The sequence below is a fragment of the Elephantulus edwardii genome, unplaced genomic scaffold (assembly GCF_000299155.1).
Source record: "Elephantulus edwardii isolate Elephantulus edwardi_28Jun2011 unplaced genomic scaffold, EleEdw1.0 scaffold00133, whole genome shotgun sequence".
Lineage (NCBI taxonomy): Eukaryota > Metazoa > Chordata > Mammalia > Macroscelidea > Macroscelididae > Elephantulus > Elephantulus edwardii.
Genome location: NW_006399883.1, coordinates 7,661,200 through 7,677,626, shown reverse-complemented (window position 1 = coordinate 7,677,626; position 16,427 = coordinate 7,661,200). Strand labels below are relative to the sequence as shown.

At 45.9% G+C, this 16,427-nt stretch overlaps 1 protein-coding gene across 1 annotated transcript in view; it reads left to right on the top strand.

The window, feature by feature from the left end:
• The first annotated feature begins 1,473 nt into the window (after positions 1-1,473).
• CBS (cystathionine-beta-synthase) overlaps positions 1,474-16,427 on the top strand; it is a 34,347-nt gene continuing 19,393 nt past the window's right edge. The window contains exons 1-7 of the mRNA XM_006894051.1: positions 1,474-1,590; positions 2,927-3,061; positions 3,578-3,657; positions 3,763-3,897; positions 4,438-4,507; positions 8,659-8,750; positions 9,837-9,962. Of these exons, the coding sequence (XP_006894113.1) occupies positions 1,539-1,590; positions 2,927-3,061; positions 3,578-3,657; positions 3,763-3,897; positions 4,438-4,507; positions 8,659-8,750; positions 9,837-9,962 (690 nt within the window). The 5' untranslated portion in view covers positions 1,474-1,538. The remainder of the gene's footprint in view (positions 1,591-2,926; positions 3,062-3,577; positions 3,658-3,762; positions 3,898-4,437; positions 4,508-8,658; positions 8,751-9,836; positions 9,963-16,427) is intronic.

Sequence of the window (16,427 nt, the reverse complement as noted above, 5' to 3'; positions counted from 1 at the left end):
CCTGTACCTTTATTGAAAATTGCCCGGGAGCAAATCACAAAGAGAAGTCTATGCAAATGAAGCTAGGCTCTTTCACTTGTATCAGAAAGGAGGGATTTGTAAATATAATCTAAGAATTGAAAAGGTGCATTAGGTCTGCCTTGGCACCTGATTCCTGTGATCTGTCTCAGGAGAAATTCCAGCTTGTATTTGTGCCTCCCTTAATTTGGTTTAACATTTACTTTAGCATTTAGTGTAATATTTGGCTTCCCACACAAATCAGTCCTGGCTTTTCAGTAACCAAAGGACATTGCTGGAAAAATGACAAGGTGAGAGCGTCAGAGCTCTTATCTAACTTCACTTGAAGGAAGAGAAATCAAGATCAGCATGCCTCCACGCTACAGTATCTTTGATACTAGCAACCTCTCCACTGCACTTTCTACTTTTCTGCAGGATAATTTATTGCAGTAACTACAGAGAACTCATAAATTATACTCAGAGATGTGGAGTCTGTTTAGAATGTAACAGGGAAGACTTAGGATCTAATTCTTCTATCAGTACAGTCTCTTCTCAATGGTGCCCACAGACAGGTCTTTCCCTGGCTGTTAGCCCCTCATATCTCTTGGGCCAGCTTGACCTCTGCCTTGTTTTAATGACAAATGTCACAAAGTGTCTGTCGTTGTTGAGTATCACCGAGTCAGAACCAACCCATAGATGACCTTCCAGTGGATTTTCAGAGGCAGTAAATAGCATAGGAGAAGATTACTCATCCTTCTTTAGCAGAGCAACTGGTGGATTTGAGCGTGTGCCTTTGGGATTGTAACACAAAAAAACTTCTGCCATAAGGCAGTCAACTTCCTCCTTCTGTGGGCCAGGGTGTCCACTGTGCTGTTTCTTGCCCACCTCCTAGTTCTGGTGCCTCTGCAACTGTTCCTCATTCCTCTCCAGAATTATGATTCTCTCTATCTTGGATCTAGGAGGTTCTCAGCACAAGGACCACAGCTCCAAAGGGTGTGCTCCACTCTTCATCTCTTTAGGGATCTATAAACCTAATTTGCATACTCCTATCCCCACACATGTGCCATGAACCTTATTTGTATTATTAGCAAATGATCGAATCTCTTTGATGTGCCTGAAGTGCCTCATTTGCTTAGTCTCATCTAGTTATTTGCTTGAAGTCAAAAGACGATGGCTAGAAGGATTAAATAATTCACTACACTGTAATTGGCTACCCAGGAAACTAACACAGGTACAATGCTGTGAACGCAACTGCAGATGAGATTACGTTTTTTAGAGGGAAGGGTGTATGTGTGTGTGTGTGTGTGTGTGTGTGTGAGTTACTATGACCTTTTGTTCCACATACTCCTTTATGTAATCAGCACCAATATCTTTCATTAAACCTGCTGCTTTGATTTTTTATTTATTTAGAAACCCTGTACTGGAACTGCTGAGAACTGGGCTTCTCTTTGTTTTCCCTGAATAATCATGAATTTCTCTCTTATAGATCAAAACCTCCCCAAATTTTGCCAGATATCTTGAAGAAAATTGGGAATACCCCCATGGTCAGAATCAACAAGATTGGAAAAAACTTTGGCCTGAAGTGTGAGCTCTGTGAGTACTCTTGCTTTTGGGAGGGACTTCCTCCATCCATCTGCAGAGTGGGCTAAGGGGTGCTTCTTTAGGCCCTTAGATCACACCGTGCTGGAGGGGTATTGGGGAGATTCATAAGTGAATGTGTAAAGATAATATGGAAAGATGAAGCGTTCAAGAGTGACTGAGGTGGTTGTTCCAGTTTTGATTGGCTCCAGGGAGCTAGCCTTCAAGCTAAAGCCTGCATACATGGAGCACGCTGGGGAAAGAGCTGGGAAGAGTGTTCCAGGCAGATGCCAAAGGCAGCGATTGAAGAGTAAGGCGGTAGATCTTACTGAGAGCCTGCTGTGGGGAATGTGTCCAGCTCCTAGGAGCACCATCTGGGCAGTGGCATTGCTGCAGGCTTTTTAAGTATGGAATAGTTCCAGTACTGTTTTAGTGCCCATGCACAACAGAAGAACACATTGCCCAGTCCCACACCATCTTTACGGTCGTCTGTCTGTACAAGTTCATTGAAGCCACTGTATATGTTGAGTGCCTTTCAACCTAGGGGCCTCCCCCTCAGCGTAATGTCAGACAATGTTTTGTTGTGACCCATGAGGTTTTCACTGGTTGGTTTTGGGGGAGATTTTACAGTGGGGCTTGCTTTTGTAATCAAGAATGTCAGGTAACCAGCTGAACAGGAAATGTTTATCTCTGTGTCAGTTTTTAAAACGATGAACAGTTCAGCCATTTTTGAGCCAGGGAATGGAAATTTTATGGGTCTCTGTCTGACTAATTATTTTTCAAGAGCTTGATAGGAGAGACCTGCCATAGGTGAGACTACTGCCTTGACACAAGAAAGGAGGCTGCACACTGGGAGTAGAGTAGGGGACAGAAGATAGACTCTTTACCTGGGGAATGAGGTCTCTTACTGGGGAGGAGGACATGGAAGGTTTGAGGCTCTGATCAGACAGGGTAGGAGGGTAATAGCCTGTGAGTGTTAGGCATCCAGGCTGGAGCTCCTGGACACAGCTCGCAGTTGACTTGTTACAAACCCATCACCCTGCAGGTGCAGATGGTTACTGGTAAGTTCTGTGTGTGAGGGATTAGGGAAGGAGCATCTTCTAATCCTTCCAGACCACAGTGGGGCTCTCTTGGGGCATTTGATTCTCAGCACCAAGTTGTCATGCAGTCAGCTGGGGGCCAGTGGGAGAAGGTCCATGAACCAAGTCCAGGTGTGGAGGACTGGAAGTAGGTGGAAATAATGGAGAGGAAGTATTCACAGACTCTACAGCGAGCCTCTTCCTGCCTCCTAAGAAACTTAGGCAAGGGGTGGGGAGTCCTTTCCTCTCTGTGATGCCCCTCTGATTTGCAGTGGCCAAGTGTGAGTTCTTCAATGCGGGTGGGAGCGTGAAGGATCGCATCAGTCTGAGGATGGTTGAGGATGCCGAGAGGGACGGGATCCTGAAGCCTGGGGACACCATCATCGAGCCCACATCTGGGAACACAGGTGGGCGGTGGCACCATCTGAGAGGGCATCCAGTTGTCTCTGTACCCCTCCCCATGCCACCCACCAGGGTCCCCAGTAGGCGAGGTATGAGCCTTTGGTGCCCTGTGATCCTGCTTCATCCCGGCTCTGGCCTTCAGCAATCCCCCGATCAACTGTTGGATCGGTGCTCCAGGGAAGAGTTAACAAGCAGGACAGGCCTGGGAGCTGCTAGATTGTTCCGTGACTTCCTGGGATTTCCAGTGAGGGCGTGGGTGGGTGCTCCATGAGAGCCAATGGCTTGGCTTCCCACCGCACTCTTGTTTTTGGACTCCTTTGTAATTTTAGATACTCTCCATAATATGCACATGTTGTGTCTTCTTGTGCCCATTGAGGGCAGAAGGGAACAACAGTGGGGTCTCTGGAATCCCATGTGCCCTGTCCCAGCATCTTCCTCGGGAGGGGTTGGGCGTCAGGTGCATGAACTGGGCTGGAGTGTGGGGTGAAGGGCTCTGACCTCTCTCACCTGCGCACCCGCAGGGATTGGGCTGGCCCTGGCTGCCGCTGTGAAGGGCTACCGCTGCATCATCGTGATGCCGGAGAAGATGAGCAGTGAGAAGGTGGGTTAGCAGGGCATCGCCGGGGCATCCCCCCGTCCTCCCCCACAGCCCTCGACAGCCTGGGTCTGACGGTGCTCTGGCACAGACTGCTCTCCCTCGGTGCAGGTGGACGTCTTACGTGCCCTTGGGGCAGAGATCGTGAGGACGCCCACCAACGCCAGGTTTGACTCCCCTGAGTCTCATGTGGGCGTGGCCTGGAGGCTGAAGAATGAAATCCCCAATTCTCACATATTGGACCAGGTGAGAGGCTGCGAGCCCAGGGTTTGTATTCAGAGGTTTGCATGCATAAATGGGGTGCTTTTCTTGGAGGTCTCTTTTGGGGGTTTGGGATAGGGGCTGCAGAAGAGGCAGGTACTGGGACCCAGCAGTCTGGCTATGGTTGCCTGGGGAGATCCTGCCACAGGTCTAGTGGTCACTGGCCCTTGGCTCTCAACAGTTAAGGTGCAAAGAACAGAGAACTGGTCCTTCTCAGTTCAGTTGGAATGGCCTTCCAGGGCTTCCTGGTAGCTCCCCACAGGCACAAAACACAACATGTAGCATGCTCACAGGAAGCTCTTCCATCTTATATGCTTCACTCTGGATTTCCCCAGAAATCACATCTCCTGGAGAGGTGGTTTTAAGTTTGTGTCTGCTCAGGTTCGTCAAATGACGTTGTGTTTGTTCAGGACACTGGGCTCCTCTCTGGCTTGCCCTGAACTGTGGGTCCAATGCCCTTGTGGTCACTGCTGATTTGGTGGGTTCTGCCCTGCTCACAGCCCTTTTTGCTCTTTTCCCACGCAGTACCGCAACGCCAGCAACCCCCTGGCTCACTACGACACCACCGCCGAGGAGATCCTGCTGCAGTGCGATGGTGTGTACATCTATGCCAGGCCCTTTGTCTGTCTTGATTGTGTTTATTTATCCTTCCATTGCCTGGGAGTGACCGTTCAAGCCACTCTTGCTGCTAAACTCCTAGTTATCCTTCAAAATGCTTCTCAGTGTGTCCTCTGTGAACTGCTTTCTGGAGCATTTTTGTAGAGCTGTTTCCTCCCACCTTTGTGCTCCCTCAGCCTGTGCCTCACCTATAACGCCAAACATCACGTGATCACATTTAACAACAGTCTCCTCTTCCAGACATGATGAAGTTCCTGAGTGTGAGGACTGAGCCAAGTTCACAGCAGGGCTTCCTGTTGCTGAATGCAGTTAGGATCAAGCCTCAACCTGAGCATTGGATCCAGTATCACATTTTTCTCATGTGTAGAGCTGGACTAATGGCATCTGTGATTAGTAGGCTTTCTGTGTGGGCATGAACTGCCTGGAAAGTTCTGAGCATCTGAATCATTCTGAGTAGGGGCTGACAATGCTGTTTTCCTAGGAGTTCCTCTTGGGGAGAAGTTGCTAGGAGAGATTTCAACTGCCAGGGTTAGAGCCTGGGCTTTCTGTGTGGAATCAGGAGTTGGCATTGGCTGATATCTCCTCAGTCTGTGCCCAGGAGCCAGGCAGTGTGGTCTCGCCTTGACAAGCTCCGGTTTTATGGGTGAACACTTTTCATTTGGCATGCACACGCCTGTGGCTTGCTCAGCCCCTGCCCTGCCTGGCATCGGATGCCCACCAAGCTCAGACTTGTCAGTGCATGGGGTGCCCAGCATGCGGAGTGAGAAAGCTCAGCGGCTCAGGGCGCAGCCAAAGCCAGCTGCTAGTTTATTCTGTTTCTTTTCTTTCTATTTATTTGCTCATTCCACTCCAAAACCAAGAAGGGAAAGTTGGAACATGGAATCGTTCCCTCTGCCCTCTGGACTTAGTAGGAATTTACAACCGGATGGGGAAAGGGATCTAAAGTGATTACCTGCTTGCTAGCTCAGACTTGAACGATTTTAATTGCATCTACAACACTAAGGAAGATGACAGAATTCCTGCTAGTGTGAATGCTACTTTAAAAAATGTTAGTGTGCCAAGATAAAATTTGTAGAAACACAAAATGTTGCTGTTTTGACCTTTTAACATATATTACTAAGTGATGTTCATTGTGCTCACAATGTTTCGTAACCCACATTGCTACTTGTTTCTAAGTCTTTCATCATCCCTAAAAATTTGGTAAGTTACTGTGTAAGTACCCTTAAGGTACTTCTTTCTTAAGGGTACTTAAACAGTTGCTTCCCCTTTCCGCTTAACCTCCAGGCACTGGCAACCACTGATAACCTTTGATCTCTGCTTAGTGTGCACATTTCATACATGGGCACATACAGTATTTGTCTTCTGTGGCTGATTTATTTCACTCAACAACATGTTTTTAAGATGCATGGCTAAGTAATATTCTATTATCTGGATAGACCACAAATTATTTATTCATTCGTCTATTGTTGGACCCAAGTAATTTCCACCTTTTGGCTGGTGTGAATAGTACGCGTGTGAACATTCGTGCTCAGAGTTCTGTTTGAATCACTATTTTCAATTCATGAGGCTTGTACGATGAGTCTCTATTTAACTGTTTGAGGAACCACCAAACTCTGCCTTTTGTTTGTTTTCATTTTTCCTATATTTATTCTTTCTCTTTTTACTATGATTTGACTGAAAGCTAACAGAGGAGGTAGATTTTCCATTCAGCTGTTCACAAACATCTGCTTTGATGGCATCACTCATGCCATTCCCACATGGCACACTGTCCCATTTATCCTTGTGATTTTCATTTTTATTGATCCTATCCTCTCCCTTCCTGCCTTCTGAGCTTCTTCCCTGGGCACATGCTGTACTTTGATCTTGAATGGTTGGTTACTCTGAGGAGTGAGTGCCTCCCGGTGTTACTGGTCACTTTCTAGGCCTGTCTGTTGTTTGGCTGAAAATTGAGCCACTGGGGGAGTTCAGTTTCCATCTCATAAGGTGACAAAGGGCCACTCGCCAGTTTCTAGGAAGCTAGTAAGCCTAATTGTTTTTTCCCATCTAGAGATTTTTGTTTTGTTTTCCATTTTGAGTTTTGTGTCATATTTTTCTCCTAACCAGGACCCTCGGTCACTGTCCGTTTCAAGGCGATCAGCAGTGACTGTGGGGCACCATGTAGTTCTTCTCGTCCCAGGGTCATAGAGGTTAAAGTGACCTCTTGGTACCTGGGATTGTTTCCTCGTGTTTTTGGGTTTTCTTAAATCCTCTCTCGTTCTGCATAGTGAGAGACCAAAGCTTTTAAAAGACTGTGATTGCTGCTACTGTTGTTGTATACCATAGAGGCAGAACTGACCCACAGCTGACCCTCCGGCAGGTTTTCAGAGGCAGTTAATCGCATGGGAGGAGATTGTCCATCCTTCTCCCATGCAGCAGCGTCTTGTACCATGTGCCTTTGGGATTGGAGTGCAGCATTTTGCCAGTAGGCCACCAGAGCGGTGATTAGAGTCTTGAAATTTGAGAATCTATTGGAGGGGCTCTGCATACAGGTTGAAAAGGTATGGAGACAGGACACATCCCTGACGTTCACCCTTCTCAATTTTGAGCCATGCAGTGTTGCCCTGTTCTGTTTGGACGACTGCCTCTTGGTCCAAGTATAGGTTTCGCATTAGCACGATTAAATGTTCTGGGATTCCCATTCTTCTCAGAGTCAGCCACAGTTTGTTATGATCCACGCAGTCAAATGCCTTTGCATAATCAATGAAACACAGATAGACATTCTTCTGGTATTCTCTGCTTTCAGCCAAGATCCATCTAACATCAGCTACAATATCCCTAGTACCACGACCCCTTCTAAACCCAGCCTGGACTTCTGGCAGTTCTCTGCTGATGTACTGTTCCAGTCGTTTTTGGATAATCTTCAGTAGAATCTTGCTTGCATGTGAAATCAATGACACTGTTCTGTAGTTTCCACACTCAGTTGGGTCACCCTTCTTTGGGATGGGAACAAATATTGACCTCTTCCAGTCAGTTGGCCAAGTGGTTGTTCTCCAGATTTCTTGGCACAACTTGGTGAGCACATCTACGGCAGCATCTGTTAGCTGAAATATGTCAATTGGTATACCATCTATTCCGGGGGTCTTATTTTTTGCTATTTCCTTCAAAGCAGCTTGAACTTCTGCCTTCATCACCATAGGCTCTGGCTCAAATGCTATTTCATTAAATTCTTCTGTATCTGCCAATTCCTTTCGGTACAATGACTCAGTATATTCCTTCCATTTTCTTTTGATACCTCCTGGATCTTGGCACCAGTAGCCAGGAAATAAAAAAACGCATTGCGATGGGAAAGTTAGGGACGCTCCAATCTCTGGAAACTAAGGTCCACCTGATACAGGCCATGTTTGCAATCACTTGTTATGCATCAGAGAGTTGGACAATGACTAGGGAGGACAGAAGGATAATTGATGCCTTTGAGCTGTGGTGCTGGAGAGGAGTATTGAATGTACCATGGACTGCCAAGAAAACAAACAGATCCATCCTGGAGAGGGTTAAACCAGGCTACTCCTTGGAGGCAAGGATTCTGGGGCTCCGTCTGACATACTTTGGACATGTTGTAAGGAGAGACAGGTCCTTGGAGAGGGACATCATGCTTGGTAGGGTAGAGGGACAGCGCAGGAGGGGAAGACCCTCTATGAGGTGGATTGATTCAGTGACTGGGGTAATCGGGATGAGTGTGTCAGAGGCAATGAGATTGGCACAGGATAGAGCACGGTTTAGGGCTGTTGTACATGGGGTCGCTATGAGTCACAGACAACTCGACGGCACATAACAACAACAACAACAACAGTTGGGGGGGCATCCACTTCCTAAACAGCATGCCTCTGGAAACTCTATGAGCTTTGATAAATGTCAATAGTTACAGAAAGGCTTCATGCCTTTTATTCATAGGGTCAATATGAGTCGTTCTCGACTCAAAGGCAGTCAACAACAACAACATTGCATTTTTATAAGCTTTTCTTTGCGACATTATGATTACCTTCTTGCCTTTTAACTGAGTTATAATTTCCCCTGTTATTACTGAAGAGTGTAGATTAGAGCTGTTGTGGCCTAAACATGTCCTCTCGCTGACCCTGCTTTCTTCTCCCACAGGAAAACTGGACATGCTGGTGGCCTCCGCTGGCACAGGTGGCACCATCACGGGCATTGCCAGGAAGCTCAAGGAGAAGTGTCCGGGCTGCAAGGTGGGTGGCTTTTGGGACCATGGGGCAAAGGTGGCACACTGCGCTCCTGACTCCTTGGTGTGCTGGTGTCTCTCACCTGGAGCTGAAGCTTGGAGCTGTTCCTTGTCATTCCCAGTGCTCACAGCAGTCTAACAGTCTTACTGGGTGTGTAGCCCCAGGGATTTGCGTCTGTGTCTGACTGGAGATATTTGGGAACAAGGTGTTCAGCAATAAGGAACCAGTGAGCCCTGACACGGTAGCTTGATGATCTGGTGCTGGAGGCTGCTTCTGGTTCACACACTGGATGGGGGCTGGGGGATTGATCAGGGGGCCTCTGAGAATCTTTACAGAGCACTTATAGAGTCTTGATATTTCCCAACCTGTTTTAGGGTGTGGCACTGTTGGCTTTGTATGGGTGGGATTTATACCTGTGATATGGTATTAAGAGTGGTCTGGATTCCTGTGCTAACCATAATACTCAATCATGTATCACCTCTAATCTGAATTAAGGTTGCATAGAGACGTGTACTCAGGGTGGGGGGTAGGGGGGAAGGGATGGGAAAATTGTATACTAATGAAGGATTTTTTTTTCTTTTTCTTTTCAGAGAGGGGAGCGAACTGGTGGGGAGGGGTGGGCAGGGAGAAAAGTGCAGCAATGAATGAATGGAAATCCAAAACCTCTGTAAATGTCTATTAAAATAAAAAAAAAAAGCAAAAAGAGAGCAGTCTGGGGAGGGCTCGTGTACATGCCAACAGGTGGCACCCCGTGCCTTTTTCTCTCTGGCCTATCCCTTGCCTTCCAGGCTAAGGTCATGGCCTAGCACTGCCTTTGCCTGGGGCTGTGCCTGGGGCTGTCCTGTGCCACCCTTCTTGGGTGGAGCTCCTCTGGGGCTTACAGTACCCTGTGTTCTGCATTGTGCGTTACTCTTCTTTGCTTTGAAGTCTCCAGGCCAGGGTTCTAGGTCTTGTGTCAGAAAGATAAGGCCTGTGTCCTCATGGGCAAACCAACAGTGGGCATGGGTGGGTGGGGAGTGGGTGCCCTGCTCTTGGCTGGTGTGTCCACACAGGACTAGCCAGGCATGAAGCCTAAGGCAGTGCTCTGTGCAGATCATCGGCGTGGACCCTGAGGGCTCCATCCTTGCTGAACCGGAGGAGCTCAACCAGACGGATCAGACGGCCTATGAAGTGGAGGGCATCGGCTACGACTTCCTGCCCACTGTGCTGGATCGGACGGTGGGTTTGGGCTAGGCCTCCTTTTGTACCCTGGGCTTGCATCCTCAACATATTCTGCCTCAAGTTGTTGTTGTTGTTGTTATGTGCTGTCGAGTCACCTGTAACTCCCATAGCAACACTATGTACAGAAGCTCTGGACCCTGCCCTGTCCTGAGCCAGTCTCACTAATGCCTCCAGTAGGGAACCCGAAAAGCCAGCACTGGCCTGTGCACAGAGTTCAGATCTCAGGGGTTGAGACAGTAAAATGTAGCACCTTGTTCAAGCTTCTGCTGCCCCATGAAGCAGAGACTTGAGAAGGTGGGTAGTGGGGCTTGGACTTTGGCCAGGGTGGCATTTGGTTCCTGCAGAGGAAGGCAGCTGGGGGCCTAGGAGGCAAGTAACTAGAGGCAAACGCAGGGAAGCCTAGAACCCCAGGAGAGTTTTCTTTCTCTTTAATCCTTGTGCAGGCATAACGTGGAGATAGTATGGGCTGGGTCCTAGCCACTACAGTGAGGTCAATAATACAATAAAGCAAGTCACGTGATTTTTAAAATTTGCCTCCCACTGCATATAAAAGTTATGTTCACACTACACTGTAATCTACTAAGTGCAATAGCATTATGGAAAAGTTTGGAATACTGTAAGGATTACAGAAATGTACCAGACAAATGAAGGAAGCACATGCTTTTGGAAAATTACACCCGTAGATTTGGCTTGACACGGGGTTGCAGCAAATCTTTAATTTGTGAAAAACATGGTGTGTTCGAAGTGCAAAATAAGCCCTAAGCCCAGGCGTGTGGAAACAAGGTAAACCTGTGTGTTTCCTAGGGCTGCTTTAACATACAACCACAAAGTGGCTGAACAACAGGAGTTTATGCTGTCACCTTAAAGTCAAGGTGTCCACAGAACCATTCCCTGAAAACACTGGGGAGACATCCTTCTGTGTCCCTCCCAGGGCTGACATTGGCAACCTTGTACACACACTGCTCTGCTCTTCATGTAGCTCCTCTCTGTCTCTCTGAATGCCTTTTTATCTTTTAAAATAAAATGAGTCCACCACTGTAATGATTTCATGGTAGCTCTATCTTCAGAGTCCATTTCCAGACAAACTCACACTGACAGGTAGAGGGAGTGTCAGGTGCCGTCGAATTGGCTCTGACTAACAGCGACGCTGTGATTGACAGAGTGAAATCCCTCTCGGTCCTGTGACATCCTAACAGTCATTGCTCTGTTTGCACCACTGTTGAACATACTGTGTCAAGTCTGTCCCAAAGCTGGTGACATAAAGTCTTCCCGTGCTCACTCTAATGAGCATTCTAGCTGTCCTTTTTCCCAGCGTGGCCGTCCCTGGTATATTCCCTGTTCTTCACCAACATCCTGATTCAAAGACCTCAATTCTCCTTTGGTCTTCCATATTCATTGTCCAGCTTTCAGATGCATATGAGGTGATTGAAAAACCATGGCTTGGTGTCAAGATTTCTTTCGTCTTAAAGGCGACATTTTTGCCTTTTAATGCTTTAGAGAGGTCTTTTGCAATCAATTTCCTCTAATAGAATCTATTACTTGAAGTCTTTTCATTTAGTCTTTAACAAACAGATATTTATTTCCTCACAGTTTAGAAGAAGTTCTGAGCCAGGGCCTTCTTTCTCTGTTGGCCCTGGAAAAAGGTCCTTGTCTCTTTAAGCTTATGCTCTTGGGTGACAGTCATTTGAGTTGGCATTTCTCCTCTTGTCTCTAGGAAGTTCTCAGTTCCAAGAAGAGAATCCAAAAGCCACACTCAACTCCCAAGTTTTCTTTCTTGGTGATATGAAATCCCTCTTATCATTTGACTTCTGACTGCTGCTTCCATGGGTGTTGATTATGAATCCAAGTCAAATGAAATCTTTGACAACTTCAGTAATTTTGTCTATCAGGATATTGCTTATGGATCCAGCTGTGAGGATTTCTGTTTCCTTGATGTTGAAGGAAGGCTATCCTGAAGGCTATTTGTGCCCTTGAGTTGGTTTTGACTCGGTGATTCTGTGGACGGTGATCCCATGTACAGCTCATTTCTGTGCTACCCAGAAAACCACTGCTATCTGCATGGTTCAAAACTGGGAAGGATGTACTCCAGGGATGTATCCTATCTCCATACCTTTTCAATCTGTATGCAGAACAGATTATCCAGGAGGCTGGAATCTATGAGGAGTGTGGCATCAAGATTAGAGGAAGACTCATCAATACCCTGCATTATTCAGATGACACAACCTTGCTTGTCAAAACTGAAAAGGACCTAAAGCACTTGCTGCAGAAGATCAAGGACTGCAGCCTTTAATATGGATTGAAGCTCAACATCAAGGAGACAAAGATTCTCACCACTAGGTCAAATGGGCAGCATCATAATAAATGATGGAAACATTGAATAATTAACAGTTCAGTTTGCTTGGCTCCACAATCAACATTCTTGGTACCAGCAGCCAGGAAATCAAAAGATGAAATACACTGGGAAAGTCTGCTGTTAGAGACTTCTCCAGAGTACTGAAGAGCAACGATGTCAGTATGGAGACAAAGGTGTGCATGATCTAGGCCATTGTCTTTGCAATTACTTGGCTATGCATCACAAAGTTGGACAATGACTAGGGATAATAGAAGGAGAATTGATGCCTTTGAGCTGTGATGCTGGAGAAGAATATTGAATTGCATTGACTGCTAGGAGAACAAAATAGTTCATCCTATAGAGGGTGAGACCAGGCTGCTCCTTGGAGACAAGAATTCTGAAGCTTTGTCTGACATACTTTGAGTATGTTGCAAGGAGGGACATCATGCTTGGGAAGGTGGAGGAACAACGCTAGAGAGAAAGACCCTCAAAAAGATGGATTGATTCAGTGACTGGGACAATAAGGTTGGCACAGGATAGAGCAGGATTTAGGGCTCTTATACATAGGGTTGCTATGAATCGCAAGTGACGTGACAGCACATAACAACAATGCCTGAGCCCGTTGTTACAGTCATTCTATCAATGTGTATTATTAAAGGTCCTCCTCTCTTCCTCTGACTTTCTCTGTTTGTGTCCTCTCCTCATAACATGCCCAAAGTATGTGAGGGAGCGTGAGGAATGTGTCCTCATTCCTCAGTCAGTGCACTCTGCTTGCTCTTCTTCCACAAGGGATTTGCTTGTTCTTTGGTCAACGTATAGCATCTTCAACATTCTTTACCAACACCATAATTCAAAGGCTTCGGTTTCTCTTTGGTCTTCATATGTTCATAAAACAATTAAATATATTAGAGCTTGGGTATAACACCCTTTAATTCTCATAATCTGATACTCATCAGTAAGTGTTTCAAGTCCTTTTCACTTTAAGCAAGCAAAATTGTGTCATCTTTGTTGTGTCTTTATGTTTGTACTTTAAGCAAGCAAAATTATGTCTCCATGTTGTTAATGAGTCTTCTGATCTCAATGCCACATTCTTCACATCCTCCAGCTTCTTGGATTATTCCCTCAGCATCCAACCTGAATCAGCCTGGTGAGAGGATACAACAGTGGGGCATATTGTGCCTGATTTTAAACATGCGATATCCTCCTGCTCTGTTCATGTGCGGGTTTCACATAAGCACAGTAAAGGGTTCTGGTGTTTCCGTTCTTCTCAGTGTTGTCCATACTTTGTTATGATGCTCAGTCGAATGCCTCACATAGTCAATAAAACACAAATAAACGTCTTTCTGGTATTCTCTGCTTTCAGCCAAGATTCATCTCATGTCAGCAATAATATCCCTCCTTCTGCATCCTTTTCTGAGTCTGGCTTGTATTTCTGGCCTGATCCCTTTCCATAGAATTCTGCAATTACTTTTTTTTCCCTTTTAAATAAAATGTTATTTTATACTGGTTTACTTACAAAGTTCATATACATTGTTTTTCACACCGGGTCTTTCTCACTTCCTTTCTTCACCCCTTCCCCTACCCATTAGATTGTGCGACTCTGATTACCCCCCGCCATCCTCACCCCTCTGCTCCTGCCTTCCCCCCACTACCTTGGATCCTCAGACACATTTTACTAGCAGTAATTTTTTTTCCGAATTAACAAAGTTTATTTTGAGTTTGAACCCGGGCTCCCACGTGCTGACACAGCAGCATCCAGCTGAGAGCCCCGAATTGATGTCTGCAAGCAGTAATTTTTAAATTGCCCTCAGAATGGAGTTCTTTCAGCATCATTGAAGGAACTCTGGTGGCATAGTCCATAGGGAATTACATTGCTAATCCAAAGACCTAGCGTCTCGAAAAGTTTAAATCCACCATCTGCTCCATGGGAGAAGGATGGACATTTTCCTCCTGTGTGATTTATAGCCTTGGAAACCAAGGAGAGGCTCAGTTATGAGTTAGTAAATTTTTCAGCATGGTTAGATGTTTTGTCCATTTTGTTGTTAGGTGCTGTTGAGTCAAATACAACTCAGCAACCCTATGAACAGCAGATCTGAACCTGGTGCTGTCTGACACCATCCTCACAATCTCTCTCGTGCTCAAGCCCTCTGTGGTAGTCACTGCGTCAGTCTGTCTTACTGAGGGTTTTTCTCTCTTTTGCTGATCTTTCCCAGCATGAGGCCTTTTTTCAAGAACTATGCCCTCCCGACATCATGCCCAAGGTTTGTGAGACAAAGTTTCATCCTCCTTACCTCTAAGGAGCGCTCTGGTTGTGCCTTGTCCAGTACAGATTTATTTGTTCTTGTAGCTATCCGTGGCATATTTAATACTCTTCTCCAACAATCCAATCCAAATGCATTGAGTCTTCTCTGGTAGTCCTTACTTACTATACAACTTTCAGATGCGTAGGAAGCACTTGAGAATACTGTGGCCTGGATCAGGTGCACCTTAGTCTTTACATTAACATCCTTGCCCTGATTCTATGCTTGCCCATAGAATCTTTCATTACTGCAAATTGAGACTTATATTTTTTCCTCAGTCCTTCCTCTGTTTGAGAAATGCTGAGTGACATTAGAAACCTTTGATTTTCTAATTTCATGTCTTTGCACATTTCCTTGTAATACTTTGTCATTTCTAGCTGCCTTTGAAATCCTCTGTTCAGTGTTTTTGTGTCATCGTTTCTTTCTTTGTTTTTAGCTACTCTAGAAGTACATTTCAGTTTCTTCTTACATCCATCTTAGTCCTTTTTTTCCCCCCCCTGAAATAATTGGTCAGTGAAAACCTTATGATCCGCCACCAGGTTCCCAAGGCCATAAACATTTACAGGAGGAAACGGATGGATCTGAACCACAAACCTTTGGTACTGTCCATGACACCACGAGGGCTCCTTATGCTACAGGGTTTTCTCTCACTCAATCACTGATTGCCATCAAGTCTAAACAGATTCATAGCTGACCCACCAGTGAATTTTTAGAGACTATGAATCATATGAGAGGAGACACTGCCCATTTTCCCCTACAGAGCAACTGGTCCATTTGAACTGCCTGCCTTTGAGTTGGCACTGCCACTCCTTGCCTGGTAGGCGACCGTGCTACCGATGGTGGTATAGGAATTATTATTATTATTATATGTGCTATTGAGATGGAACTGATTCTAGCTGGTTTTCAGAGGCTATAAACAGCAAAGGAGGCGATTTCCCATCTTCCTTCCCAGAAGCAGTTGTGGACTCAGACCGAGTGCTGTTGGGCTGGCAGCGTCACTCCCCATCACTAGGCCACCACAGGCGTGGTTGTCAGGTGCTGTCAGTTCACATGACGAATGCAGCTCCATGAACAAGAGACCTGAGCCCTGTCCTGTCCTGTGCCATCCTTATCAGCCCCAACACAACCTGAGCCCATTGCCTGAGTCACTATATCAATCCAGCTTACTGAGGGTCTGCCTCTCGTTTCTTTTTTCTTTTTTTCTTCTCTCTTTTGACCCTCCAATTTTCCAAGCGTAATGTCCCCCTCCGAGGAGCAGTGAATCCTAGAACGTGGCCAAAGTATGGGAGACAGTTTTGCCATCCTTGCCTCCAAGGAGCATTCTTGATTGCTTCTTCTCAAAGACATGTATCTCTTTGTTCTTTTTGGCAGTCTATGGGATGGATATTCAATATTCTAATACCATCATTGAAAGGCATCAGTTCTTCTTCTGTCTTCCTTATTCATTGTCCAGCTCTCAGATGTATAGACCTTGACCTGAATCAAGTGCTCCTTAGACCTCAGACTGACATCATTGGTCCTTAGTAATTTGGAGAGGTCCATGACTGTAAGTCAGCAGATTTTCCTGGTGCTATATGTCTCCTGTACATTCTGGAGAACAACCACTTGGCCAACTAACTGGGAGAGATCTATATTTGTTCCCATCCCCCCAAAAAAGGTGACCCAACAGAGTGTGGAAACTATAGAACAATCTCATTGATTTCACATGCAAGCAAGATTCTACTGAAGATTATAAAAAAATGACTGGGGCAGCACATCAGCAGAGAACTGCCAGAAGTCCAGGCTGGGTTTAGAAGGGGTCATGGTACTAGGGATATTGTATCTGATGTT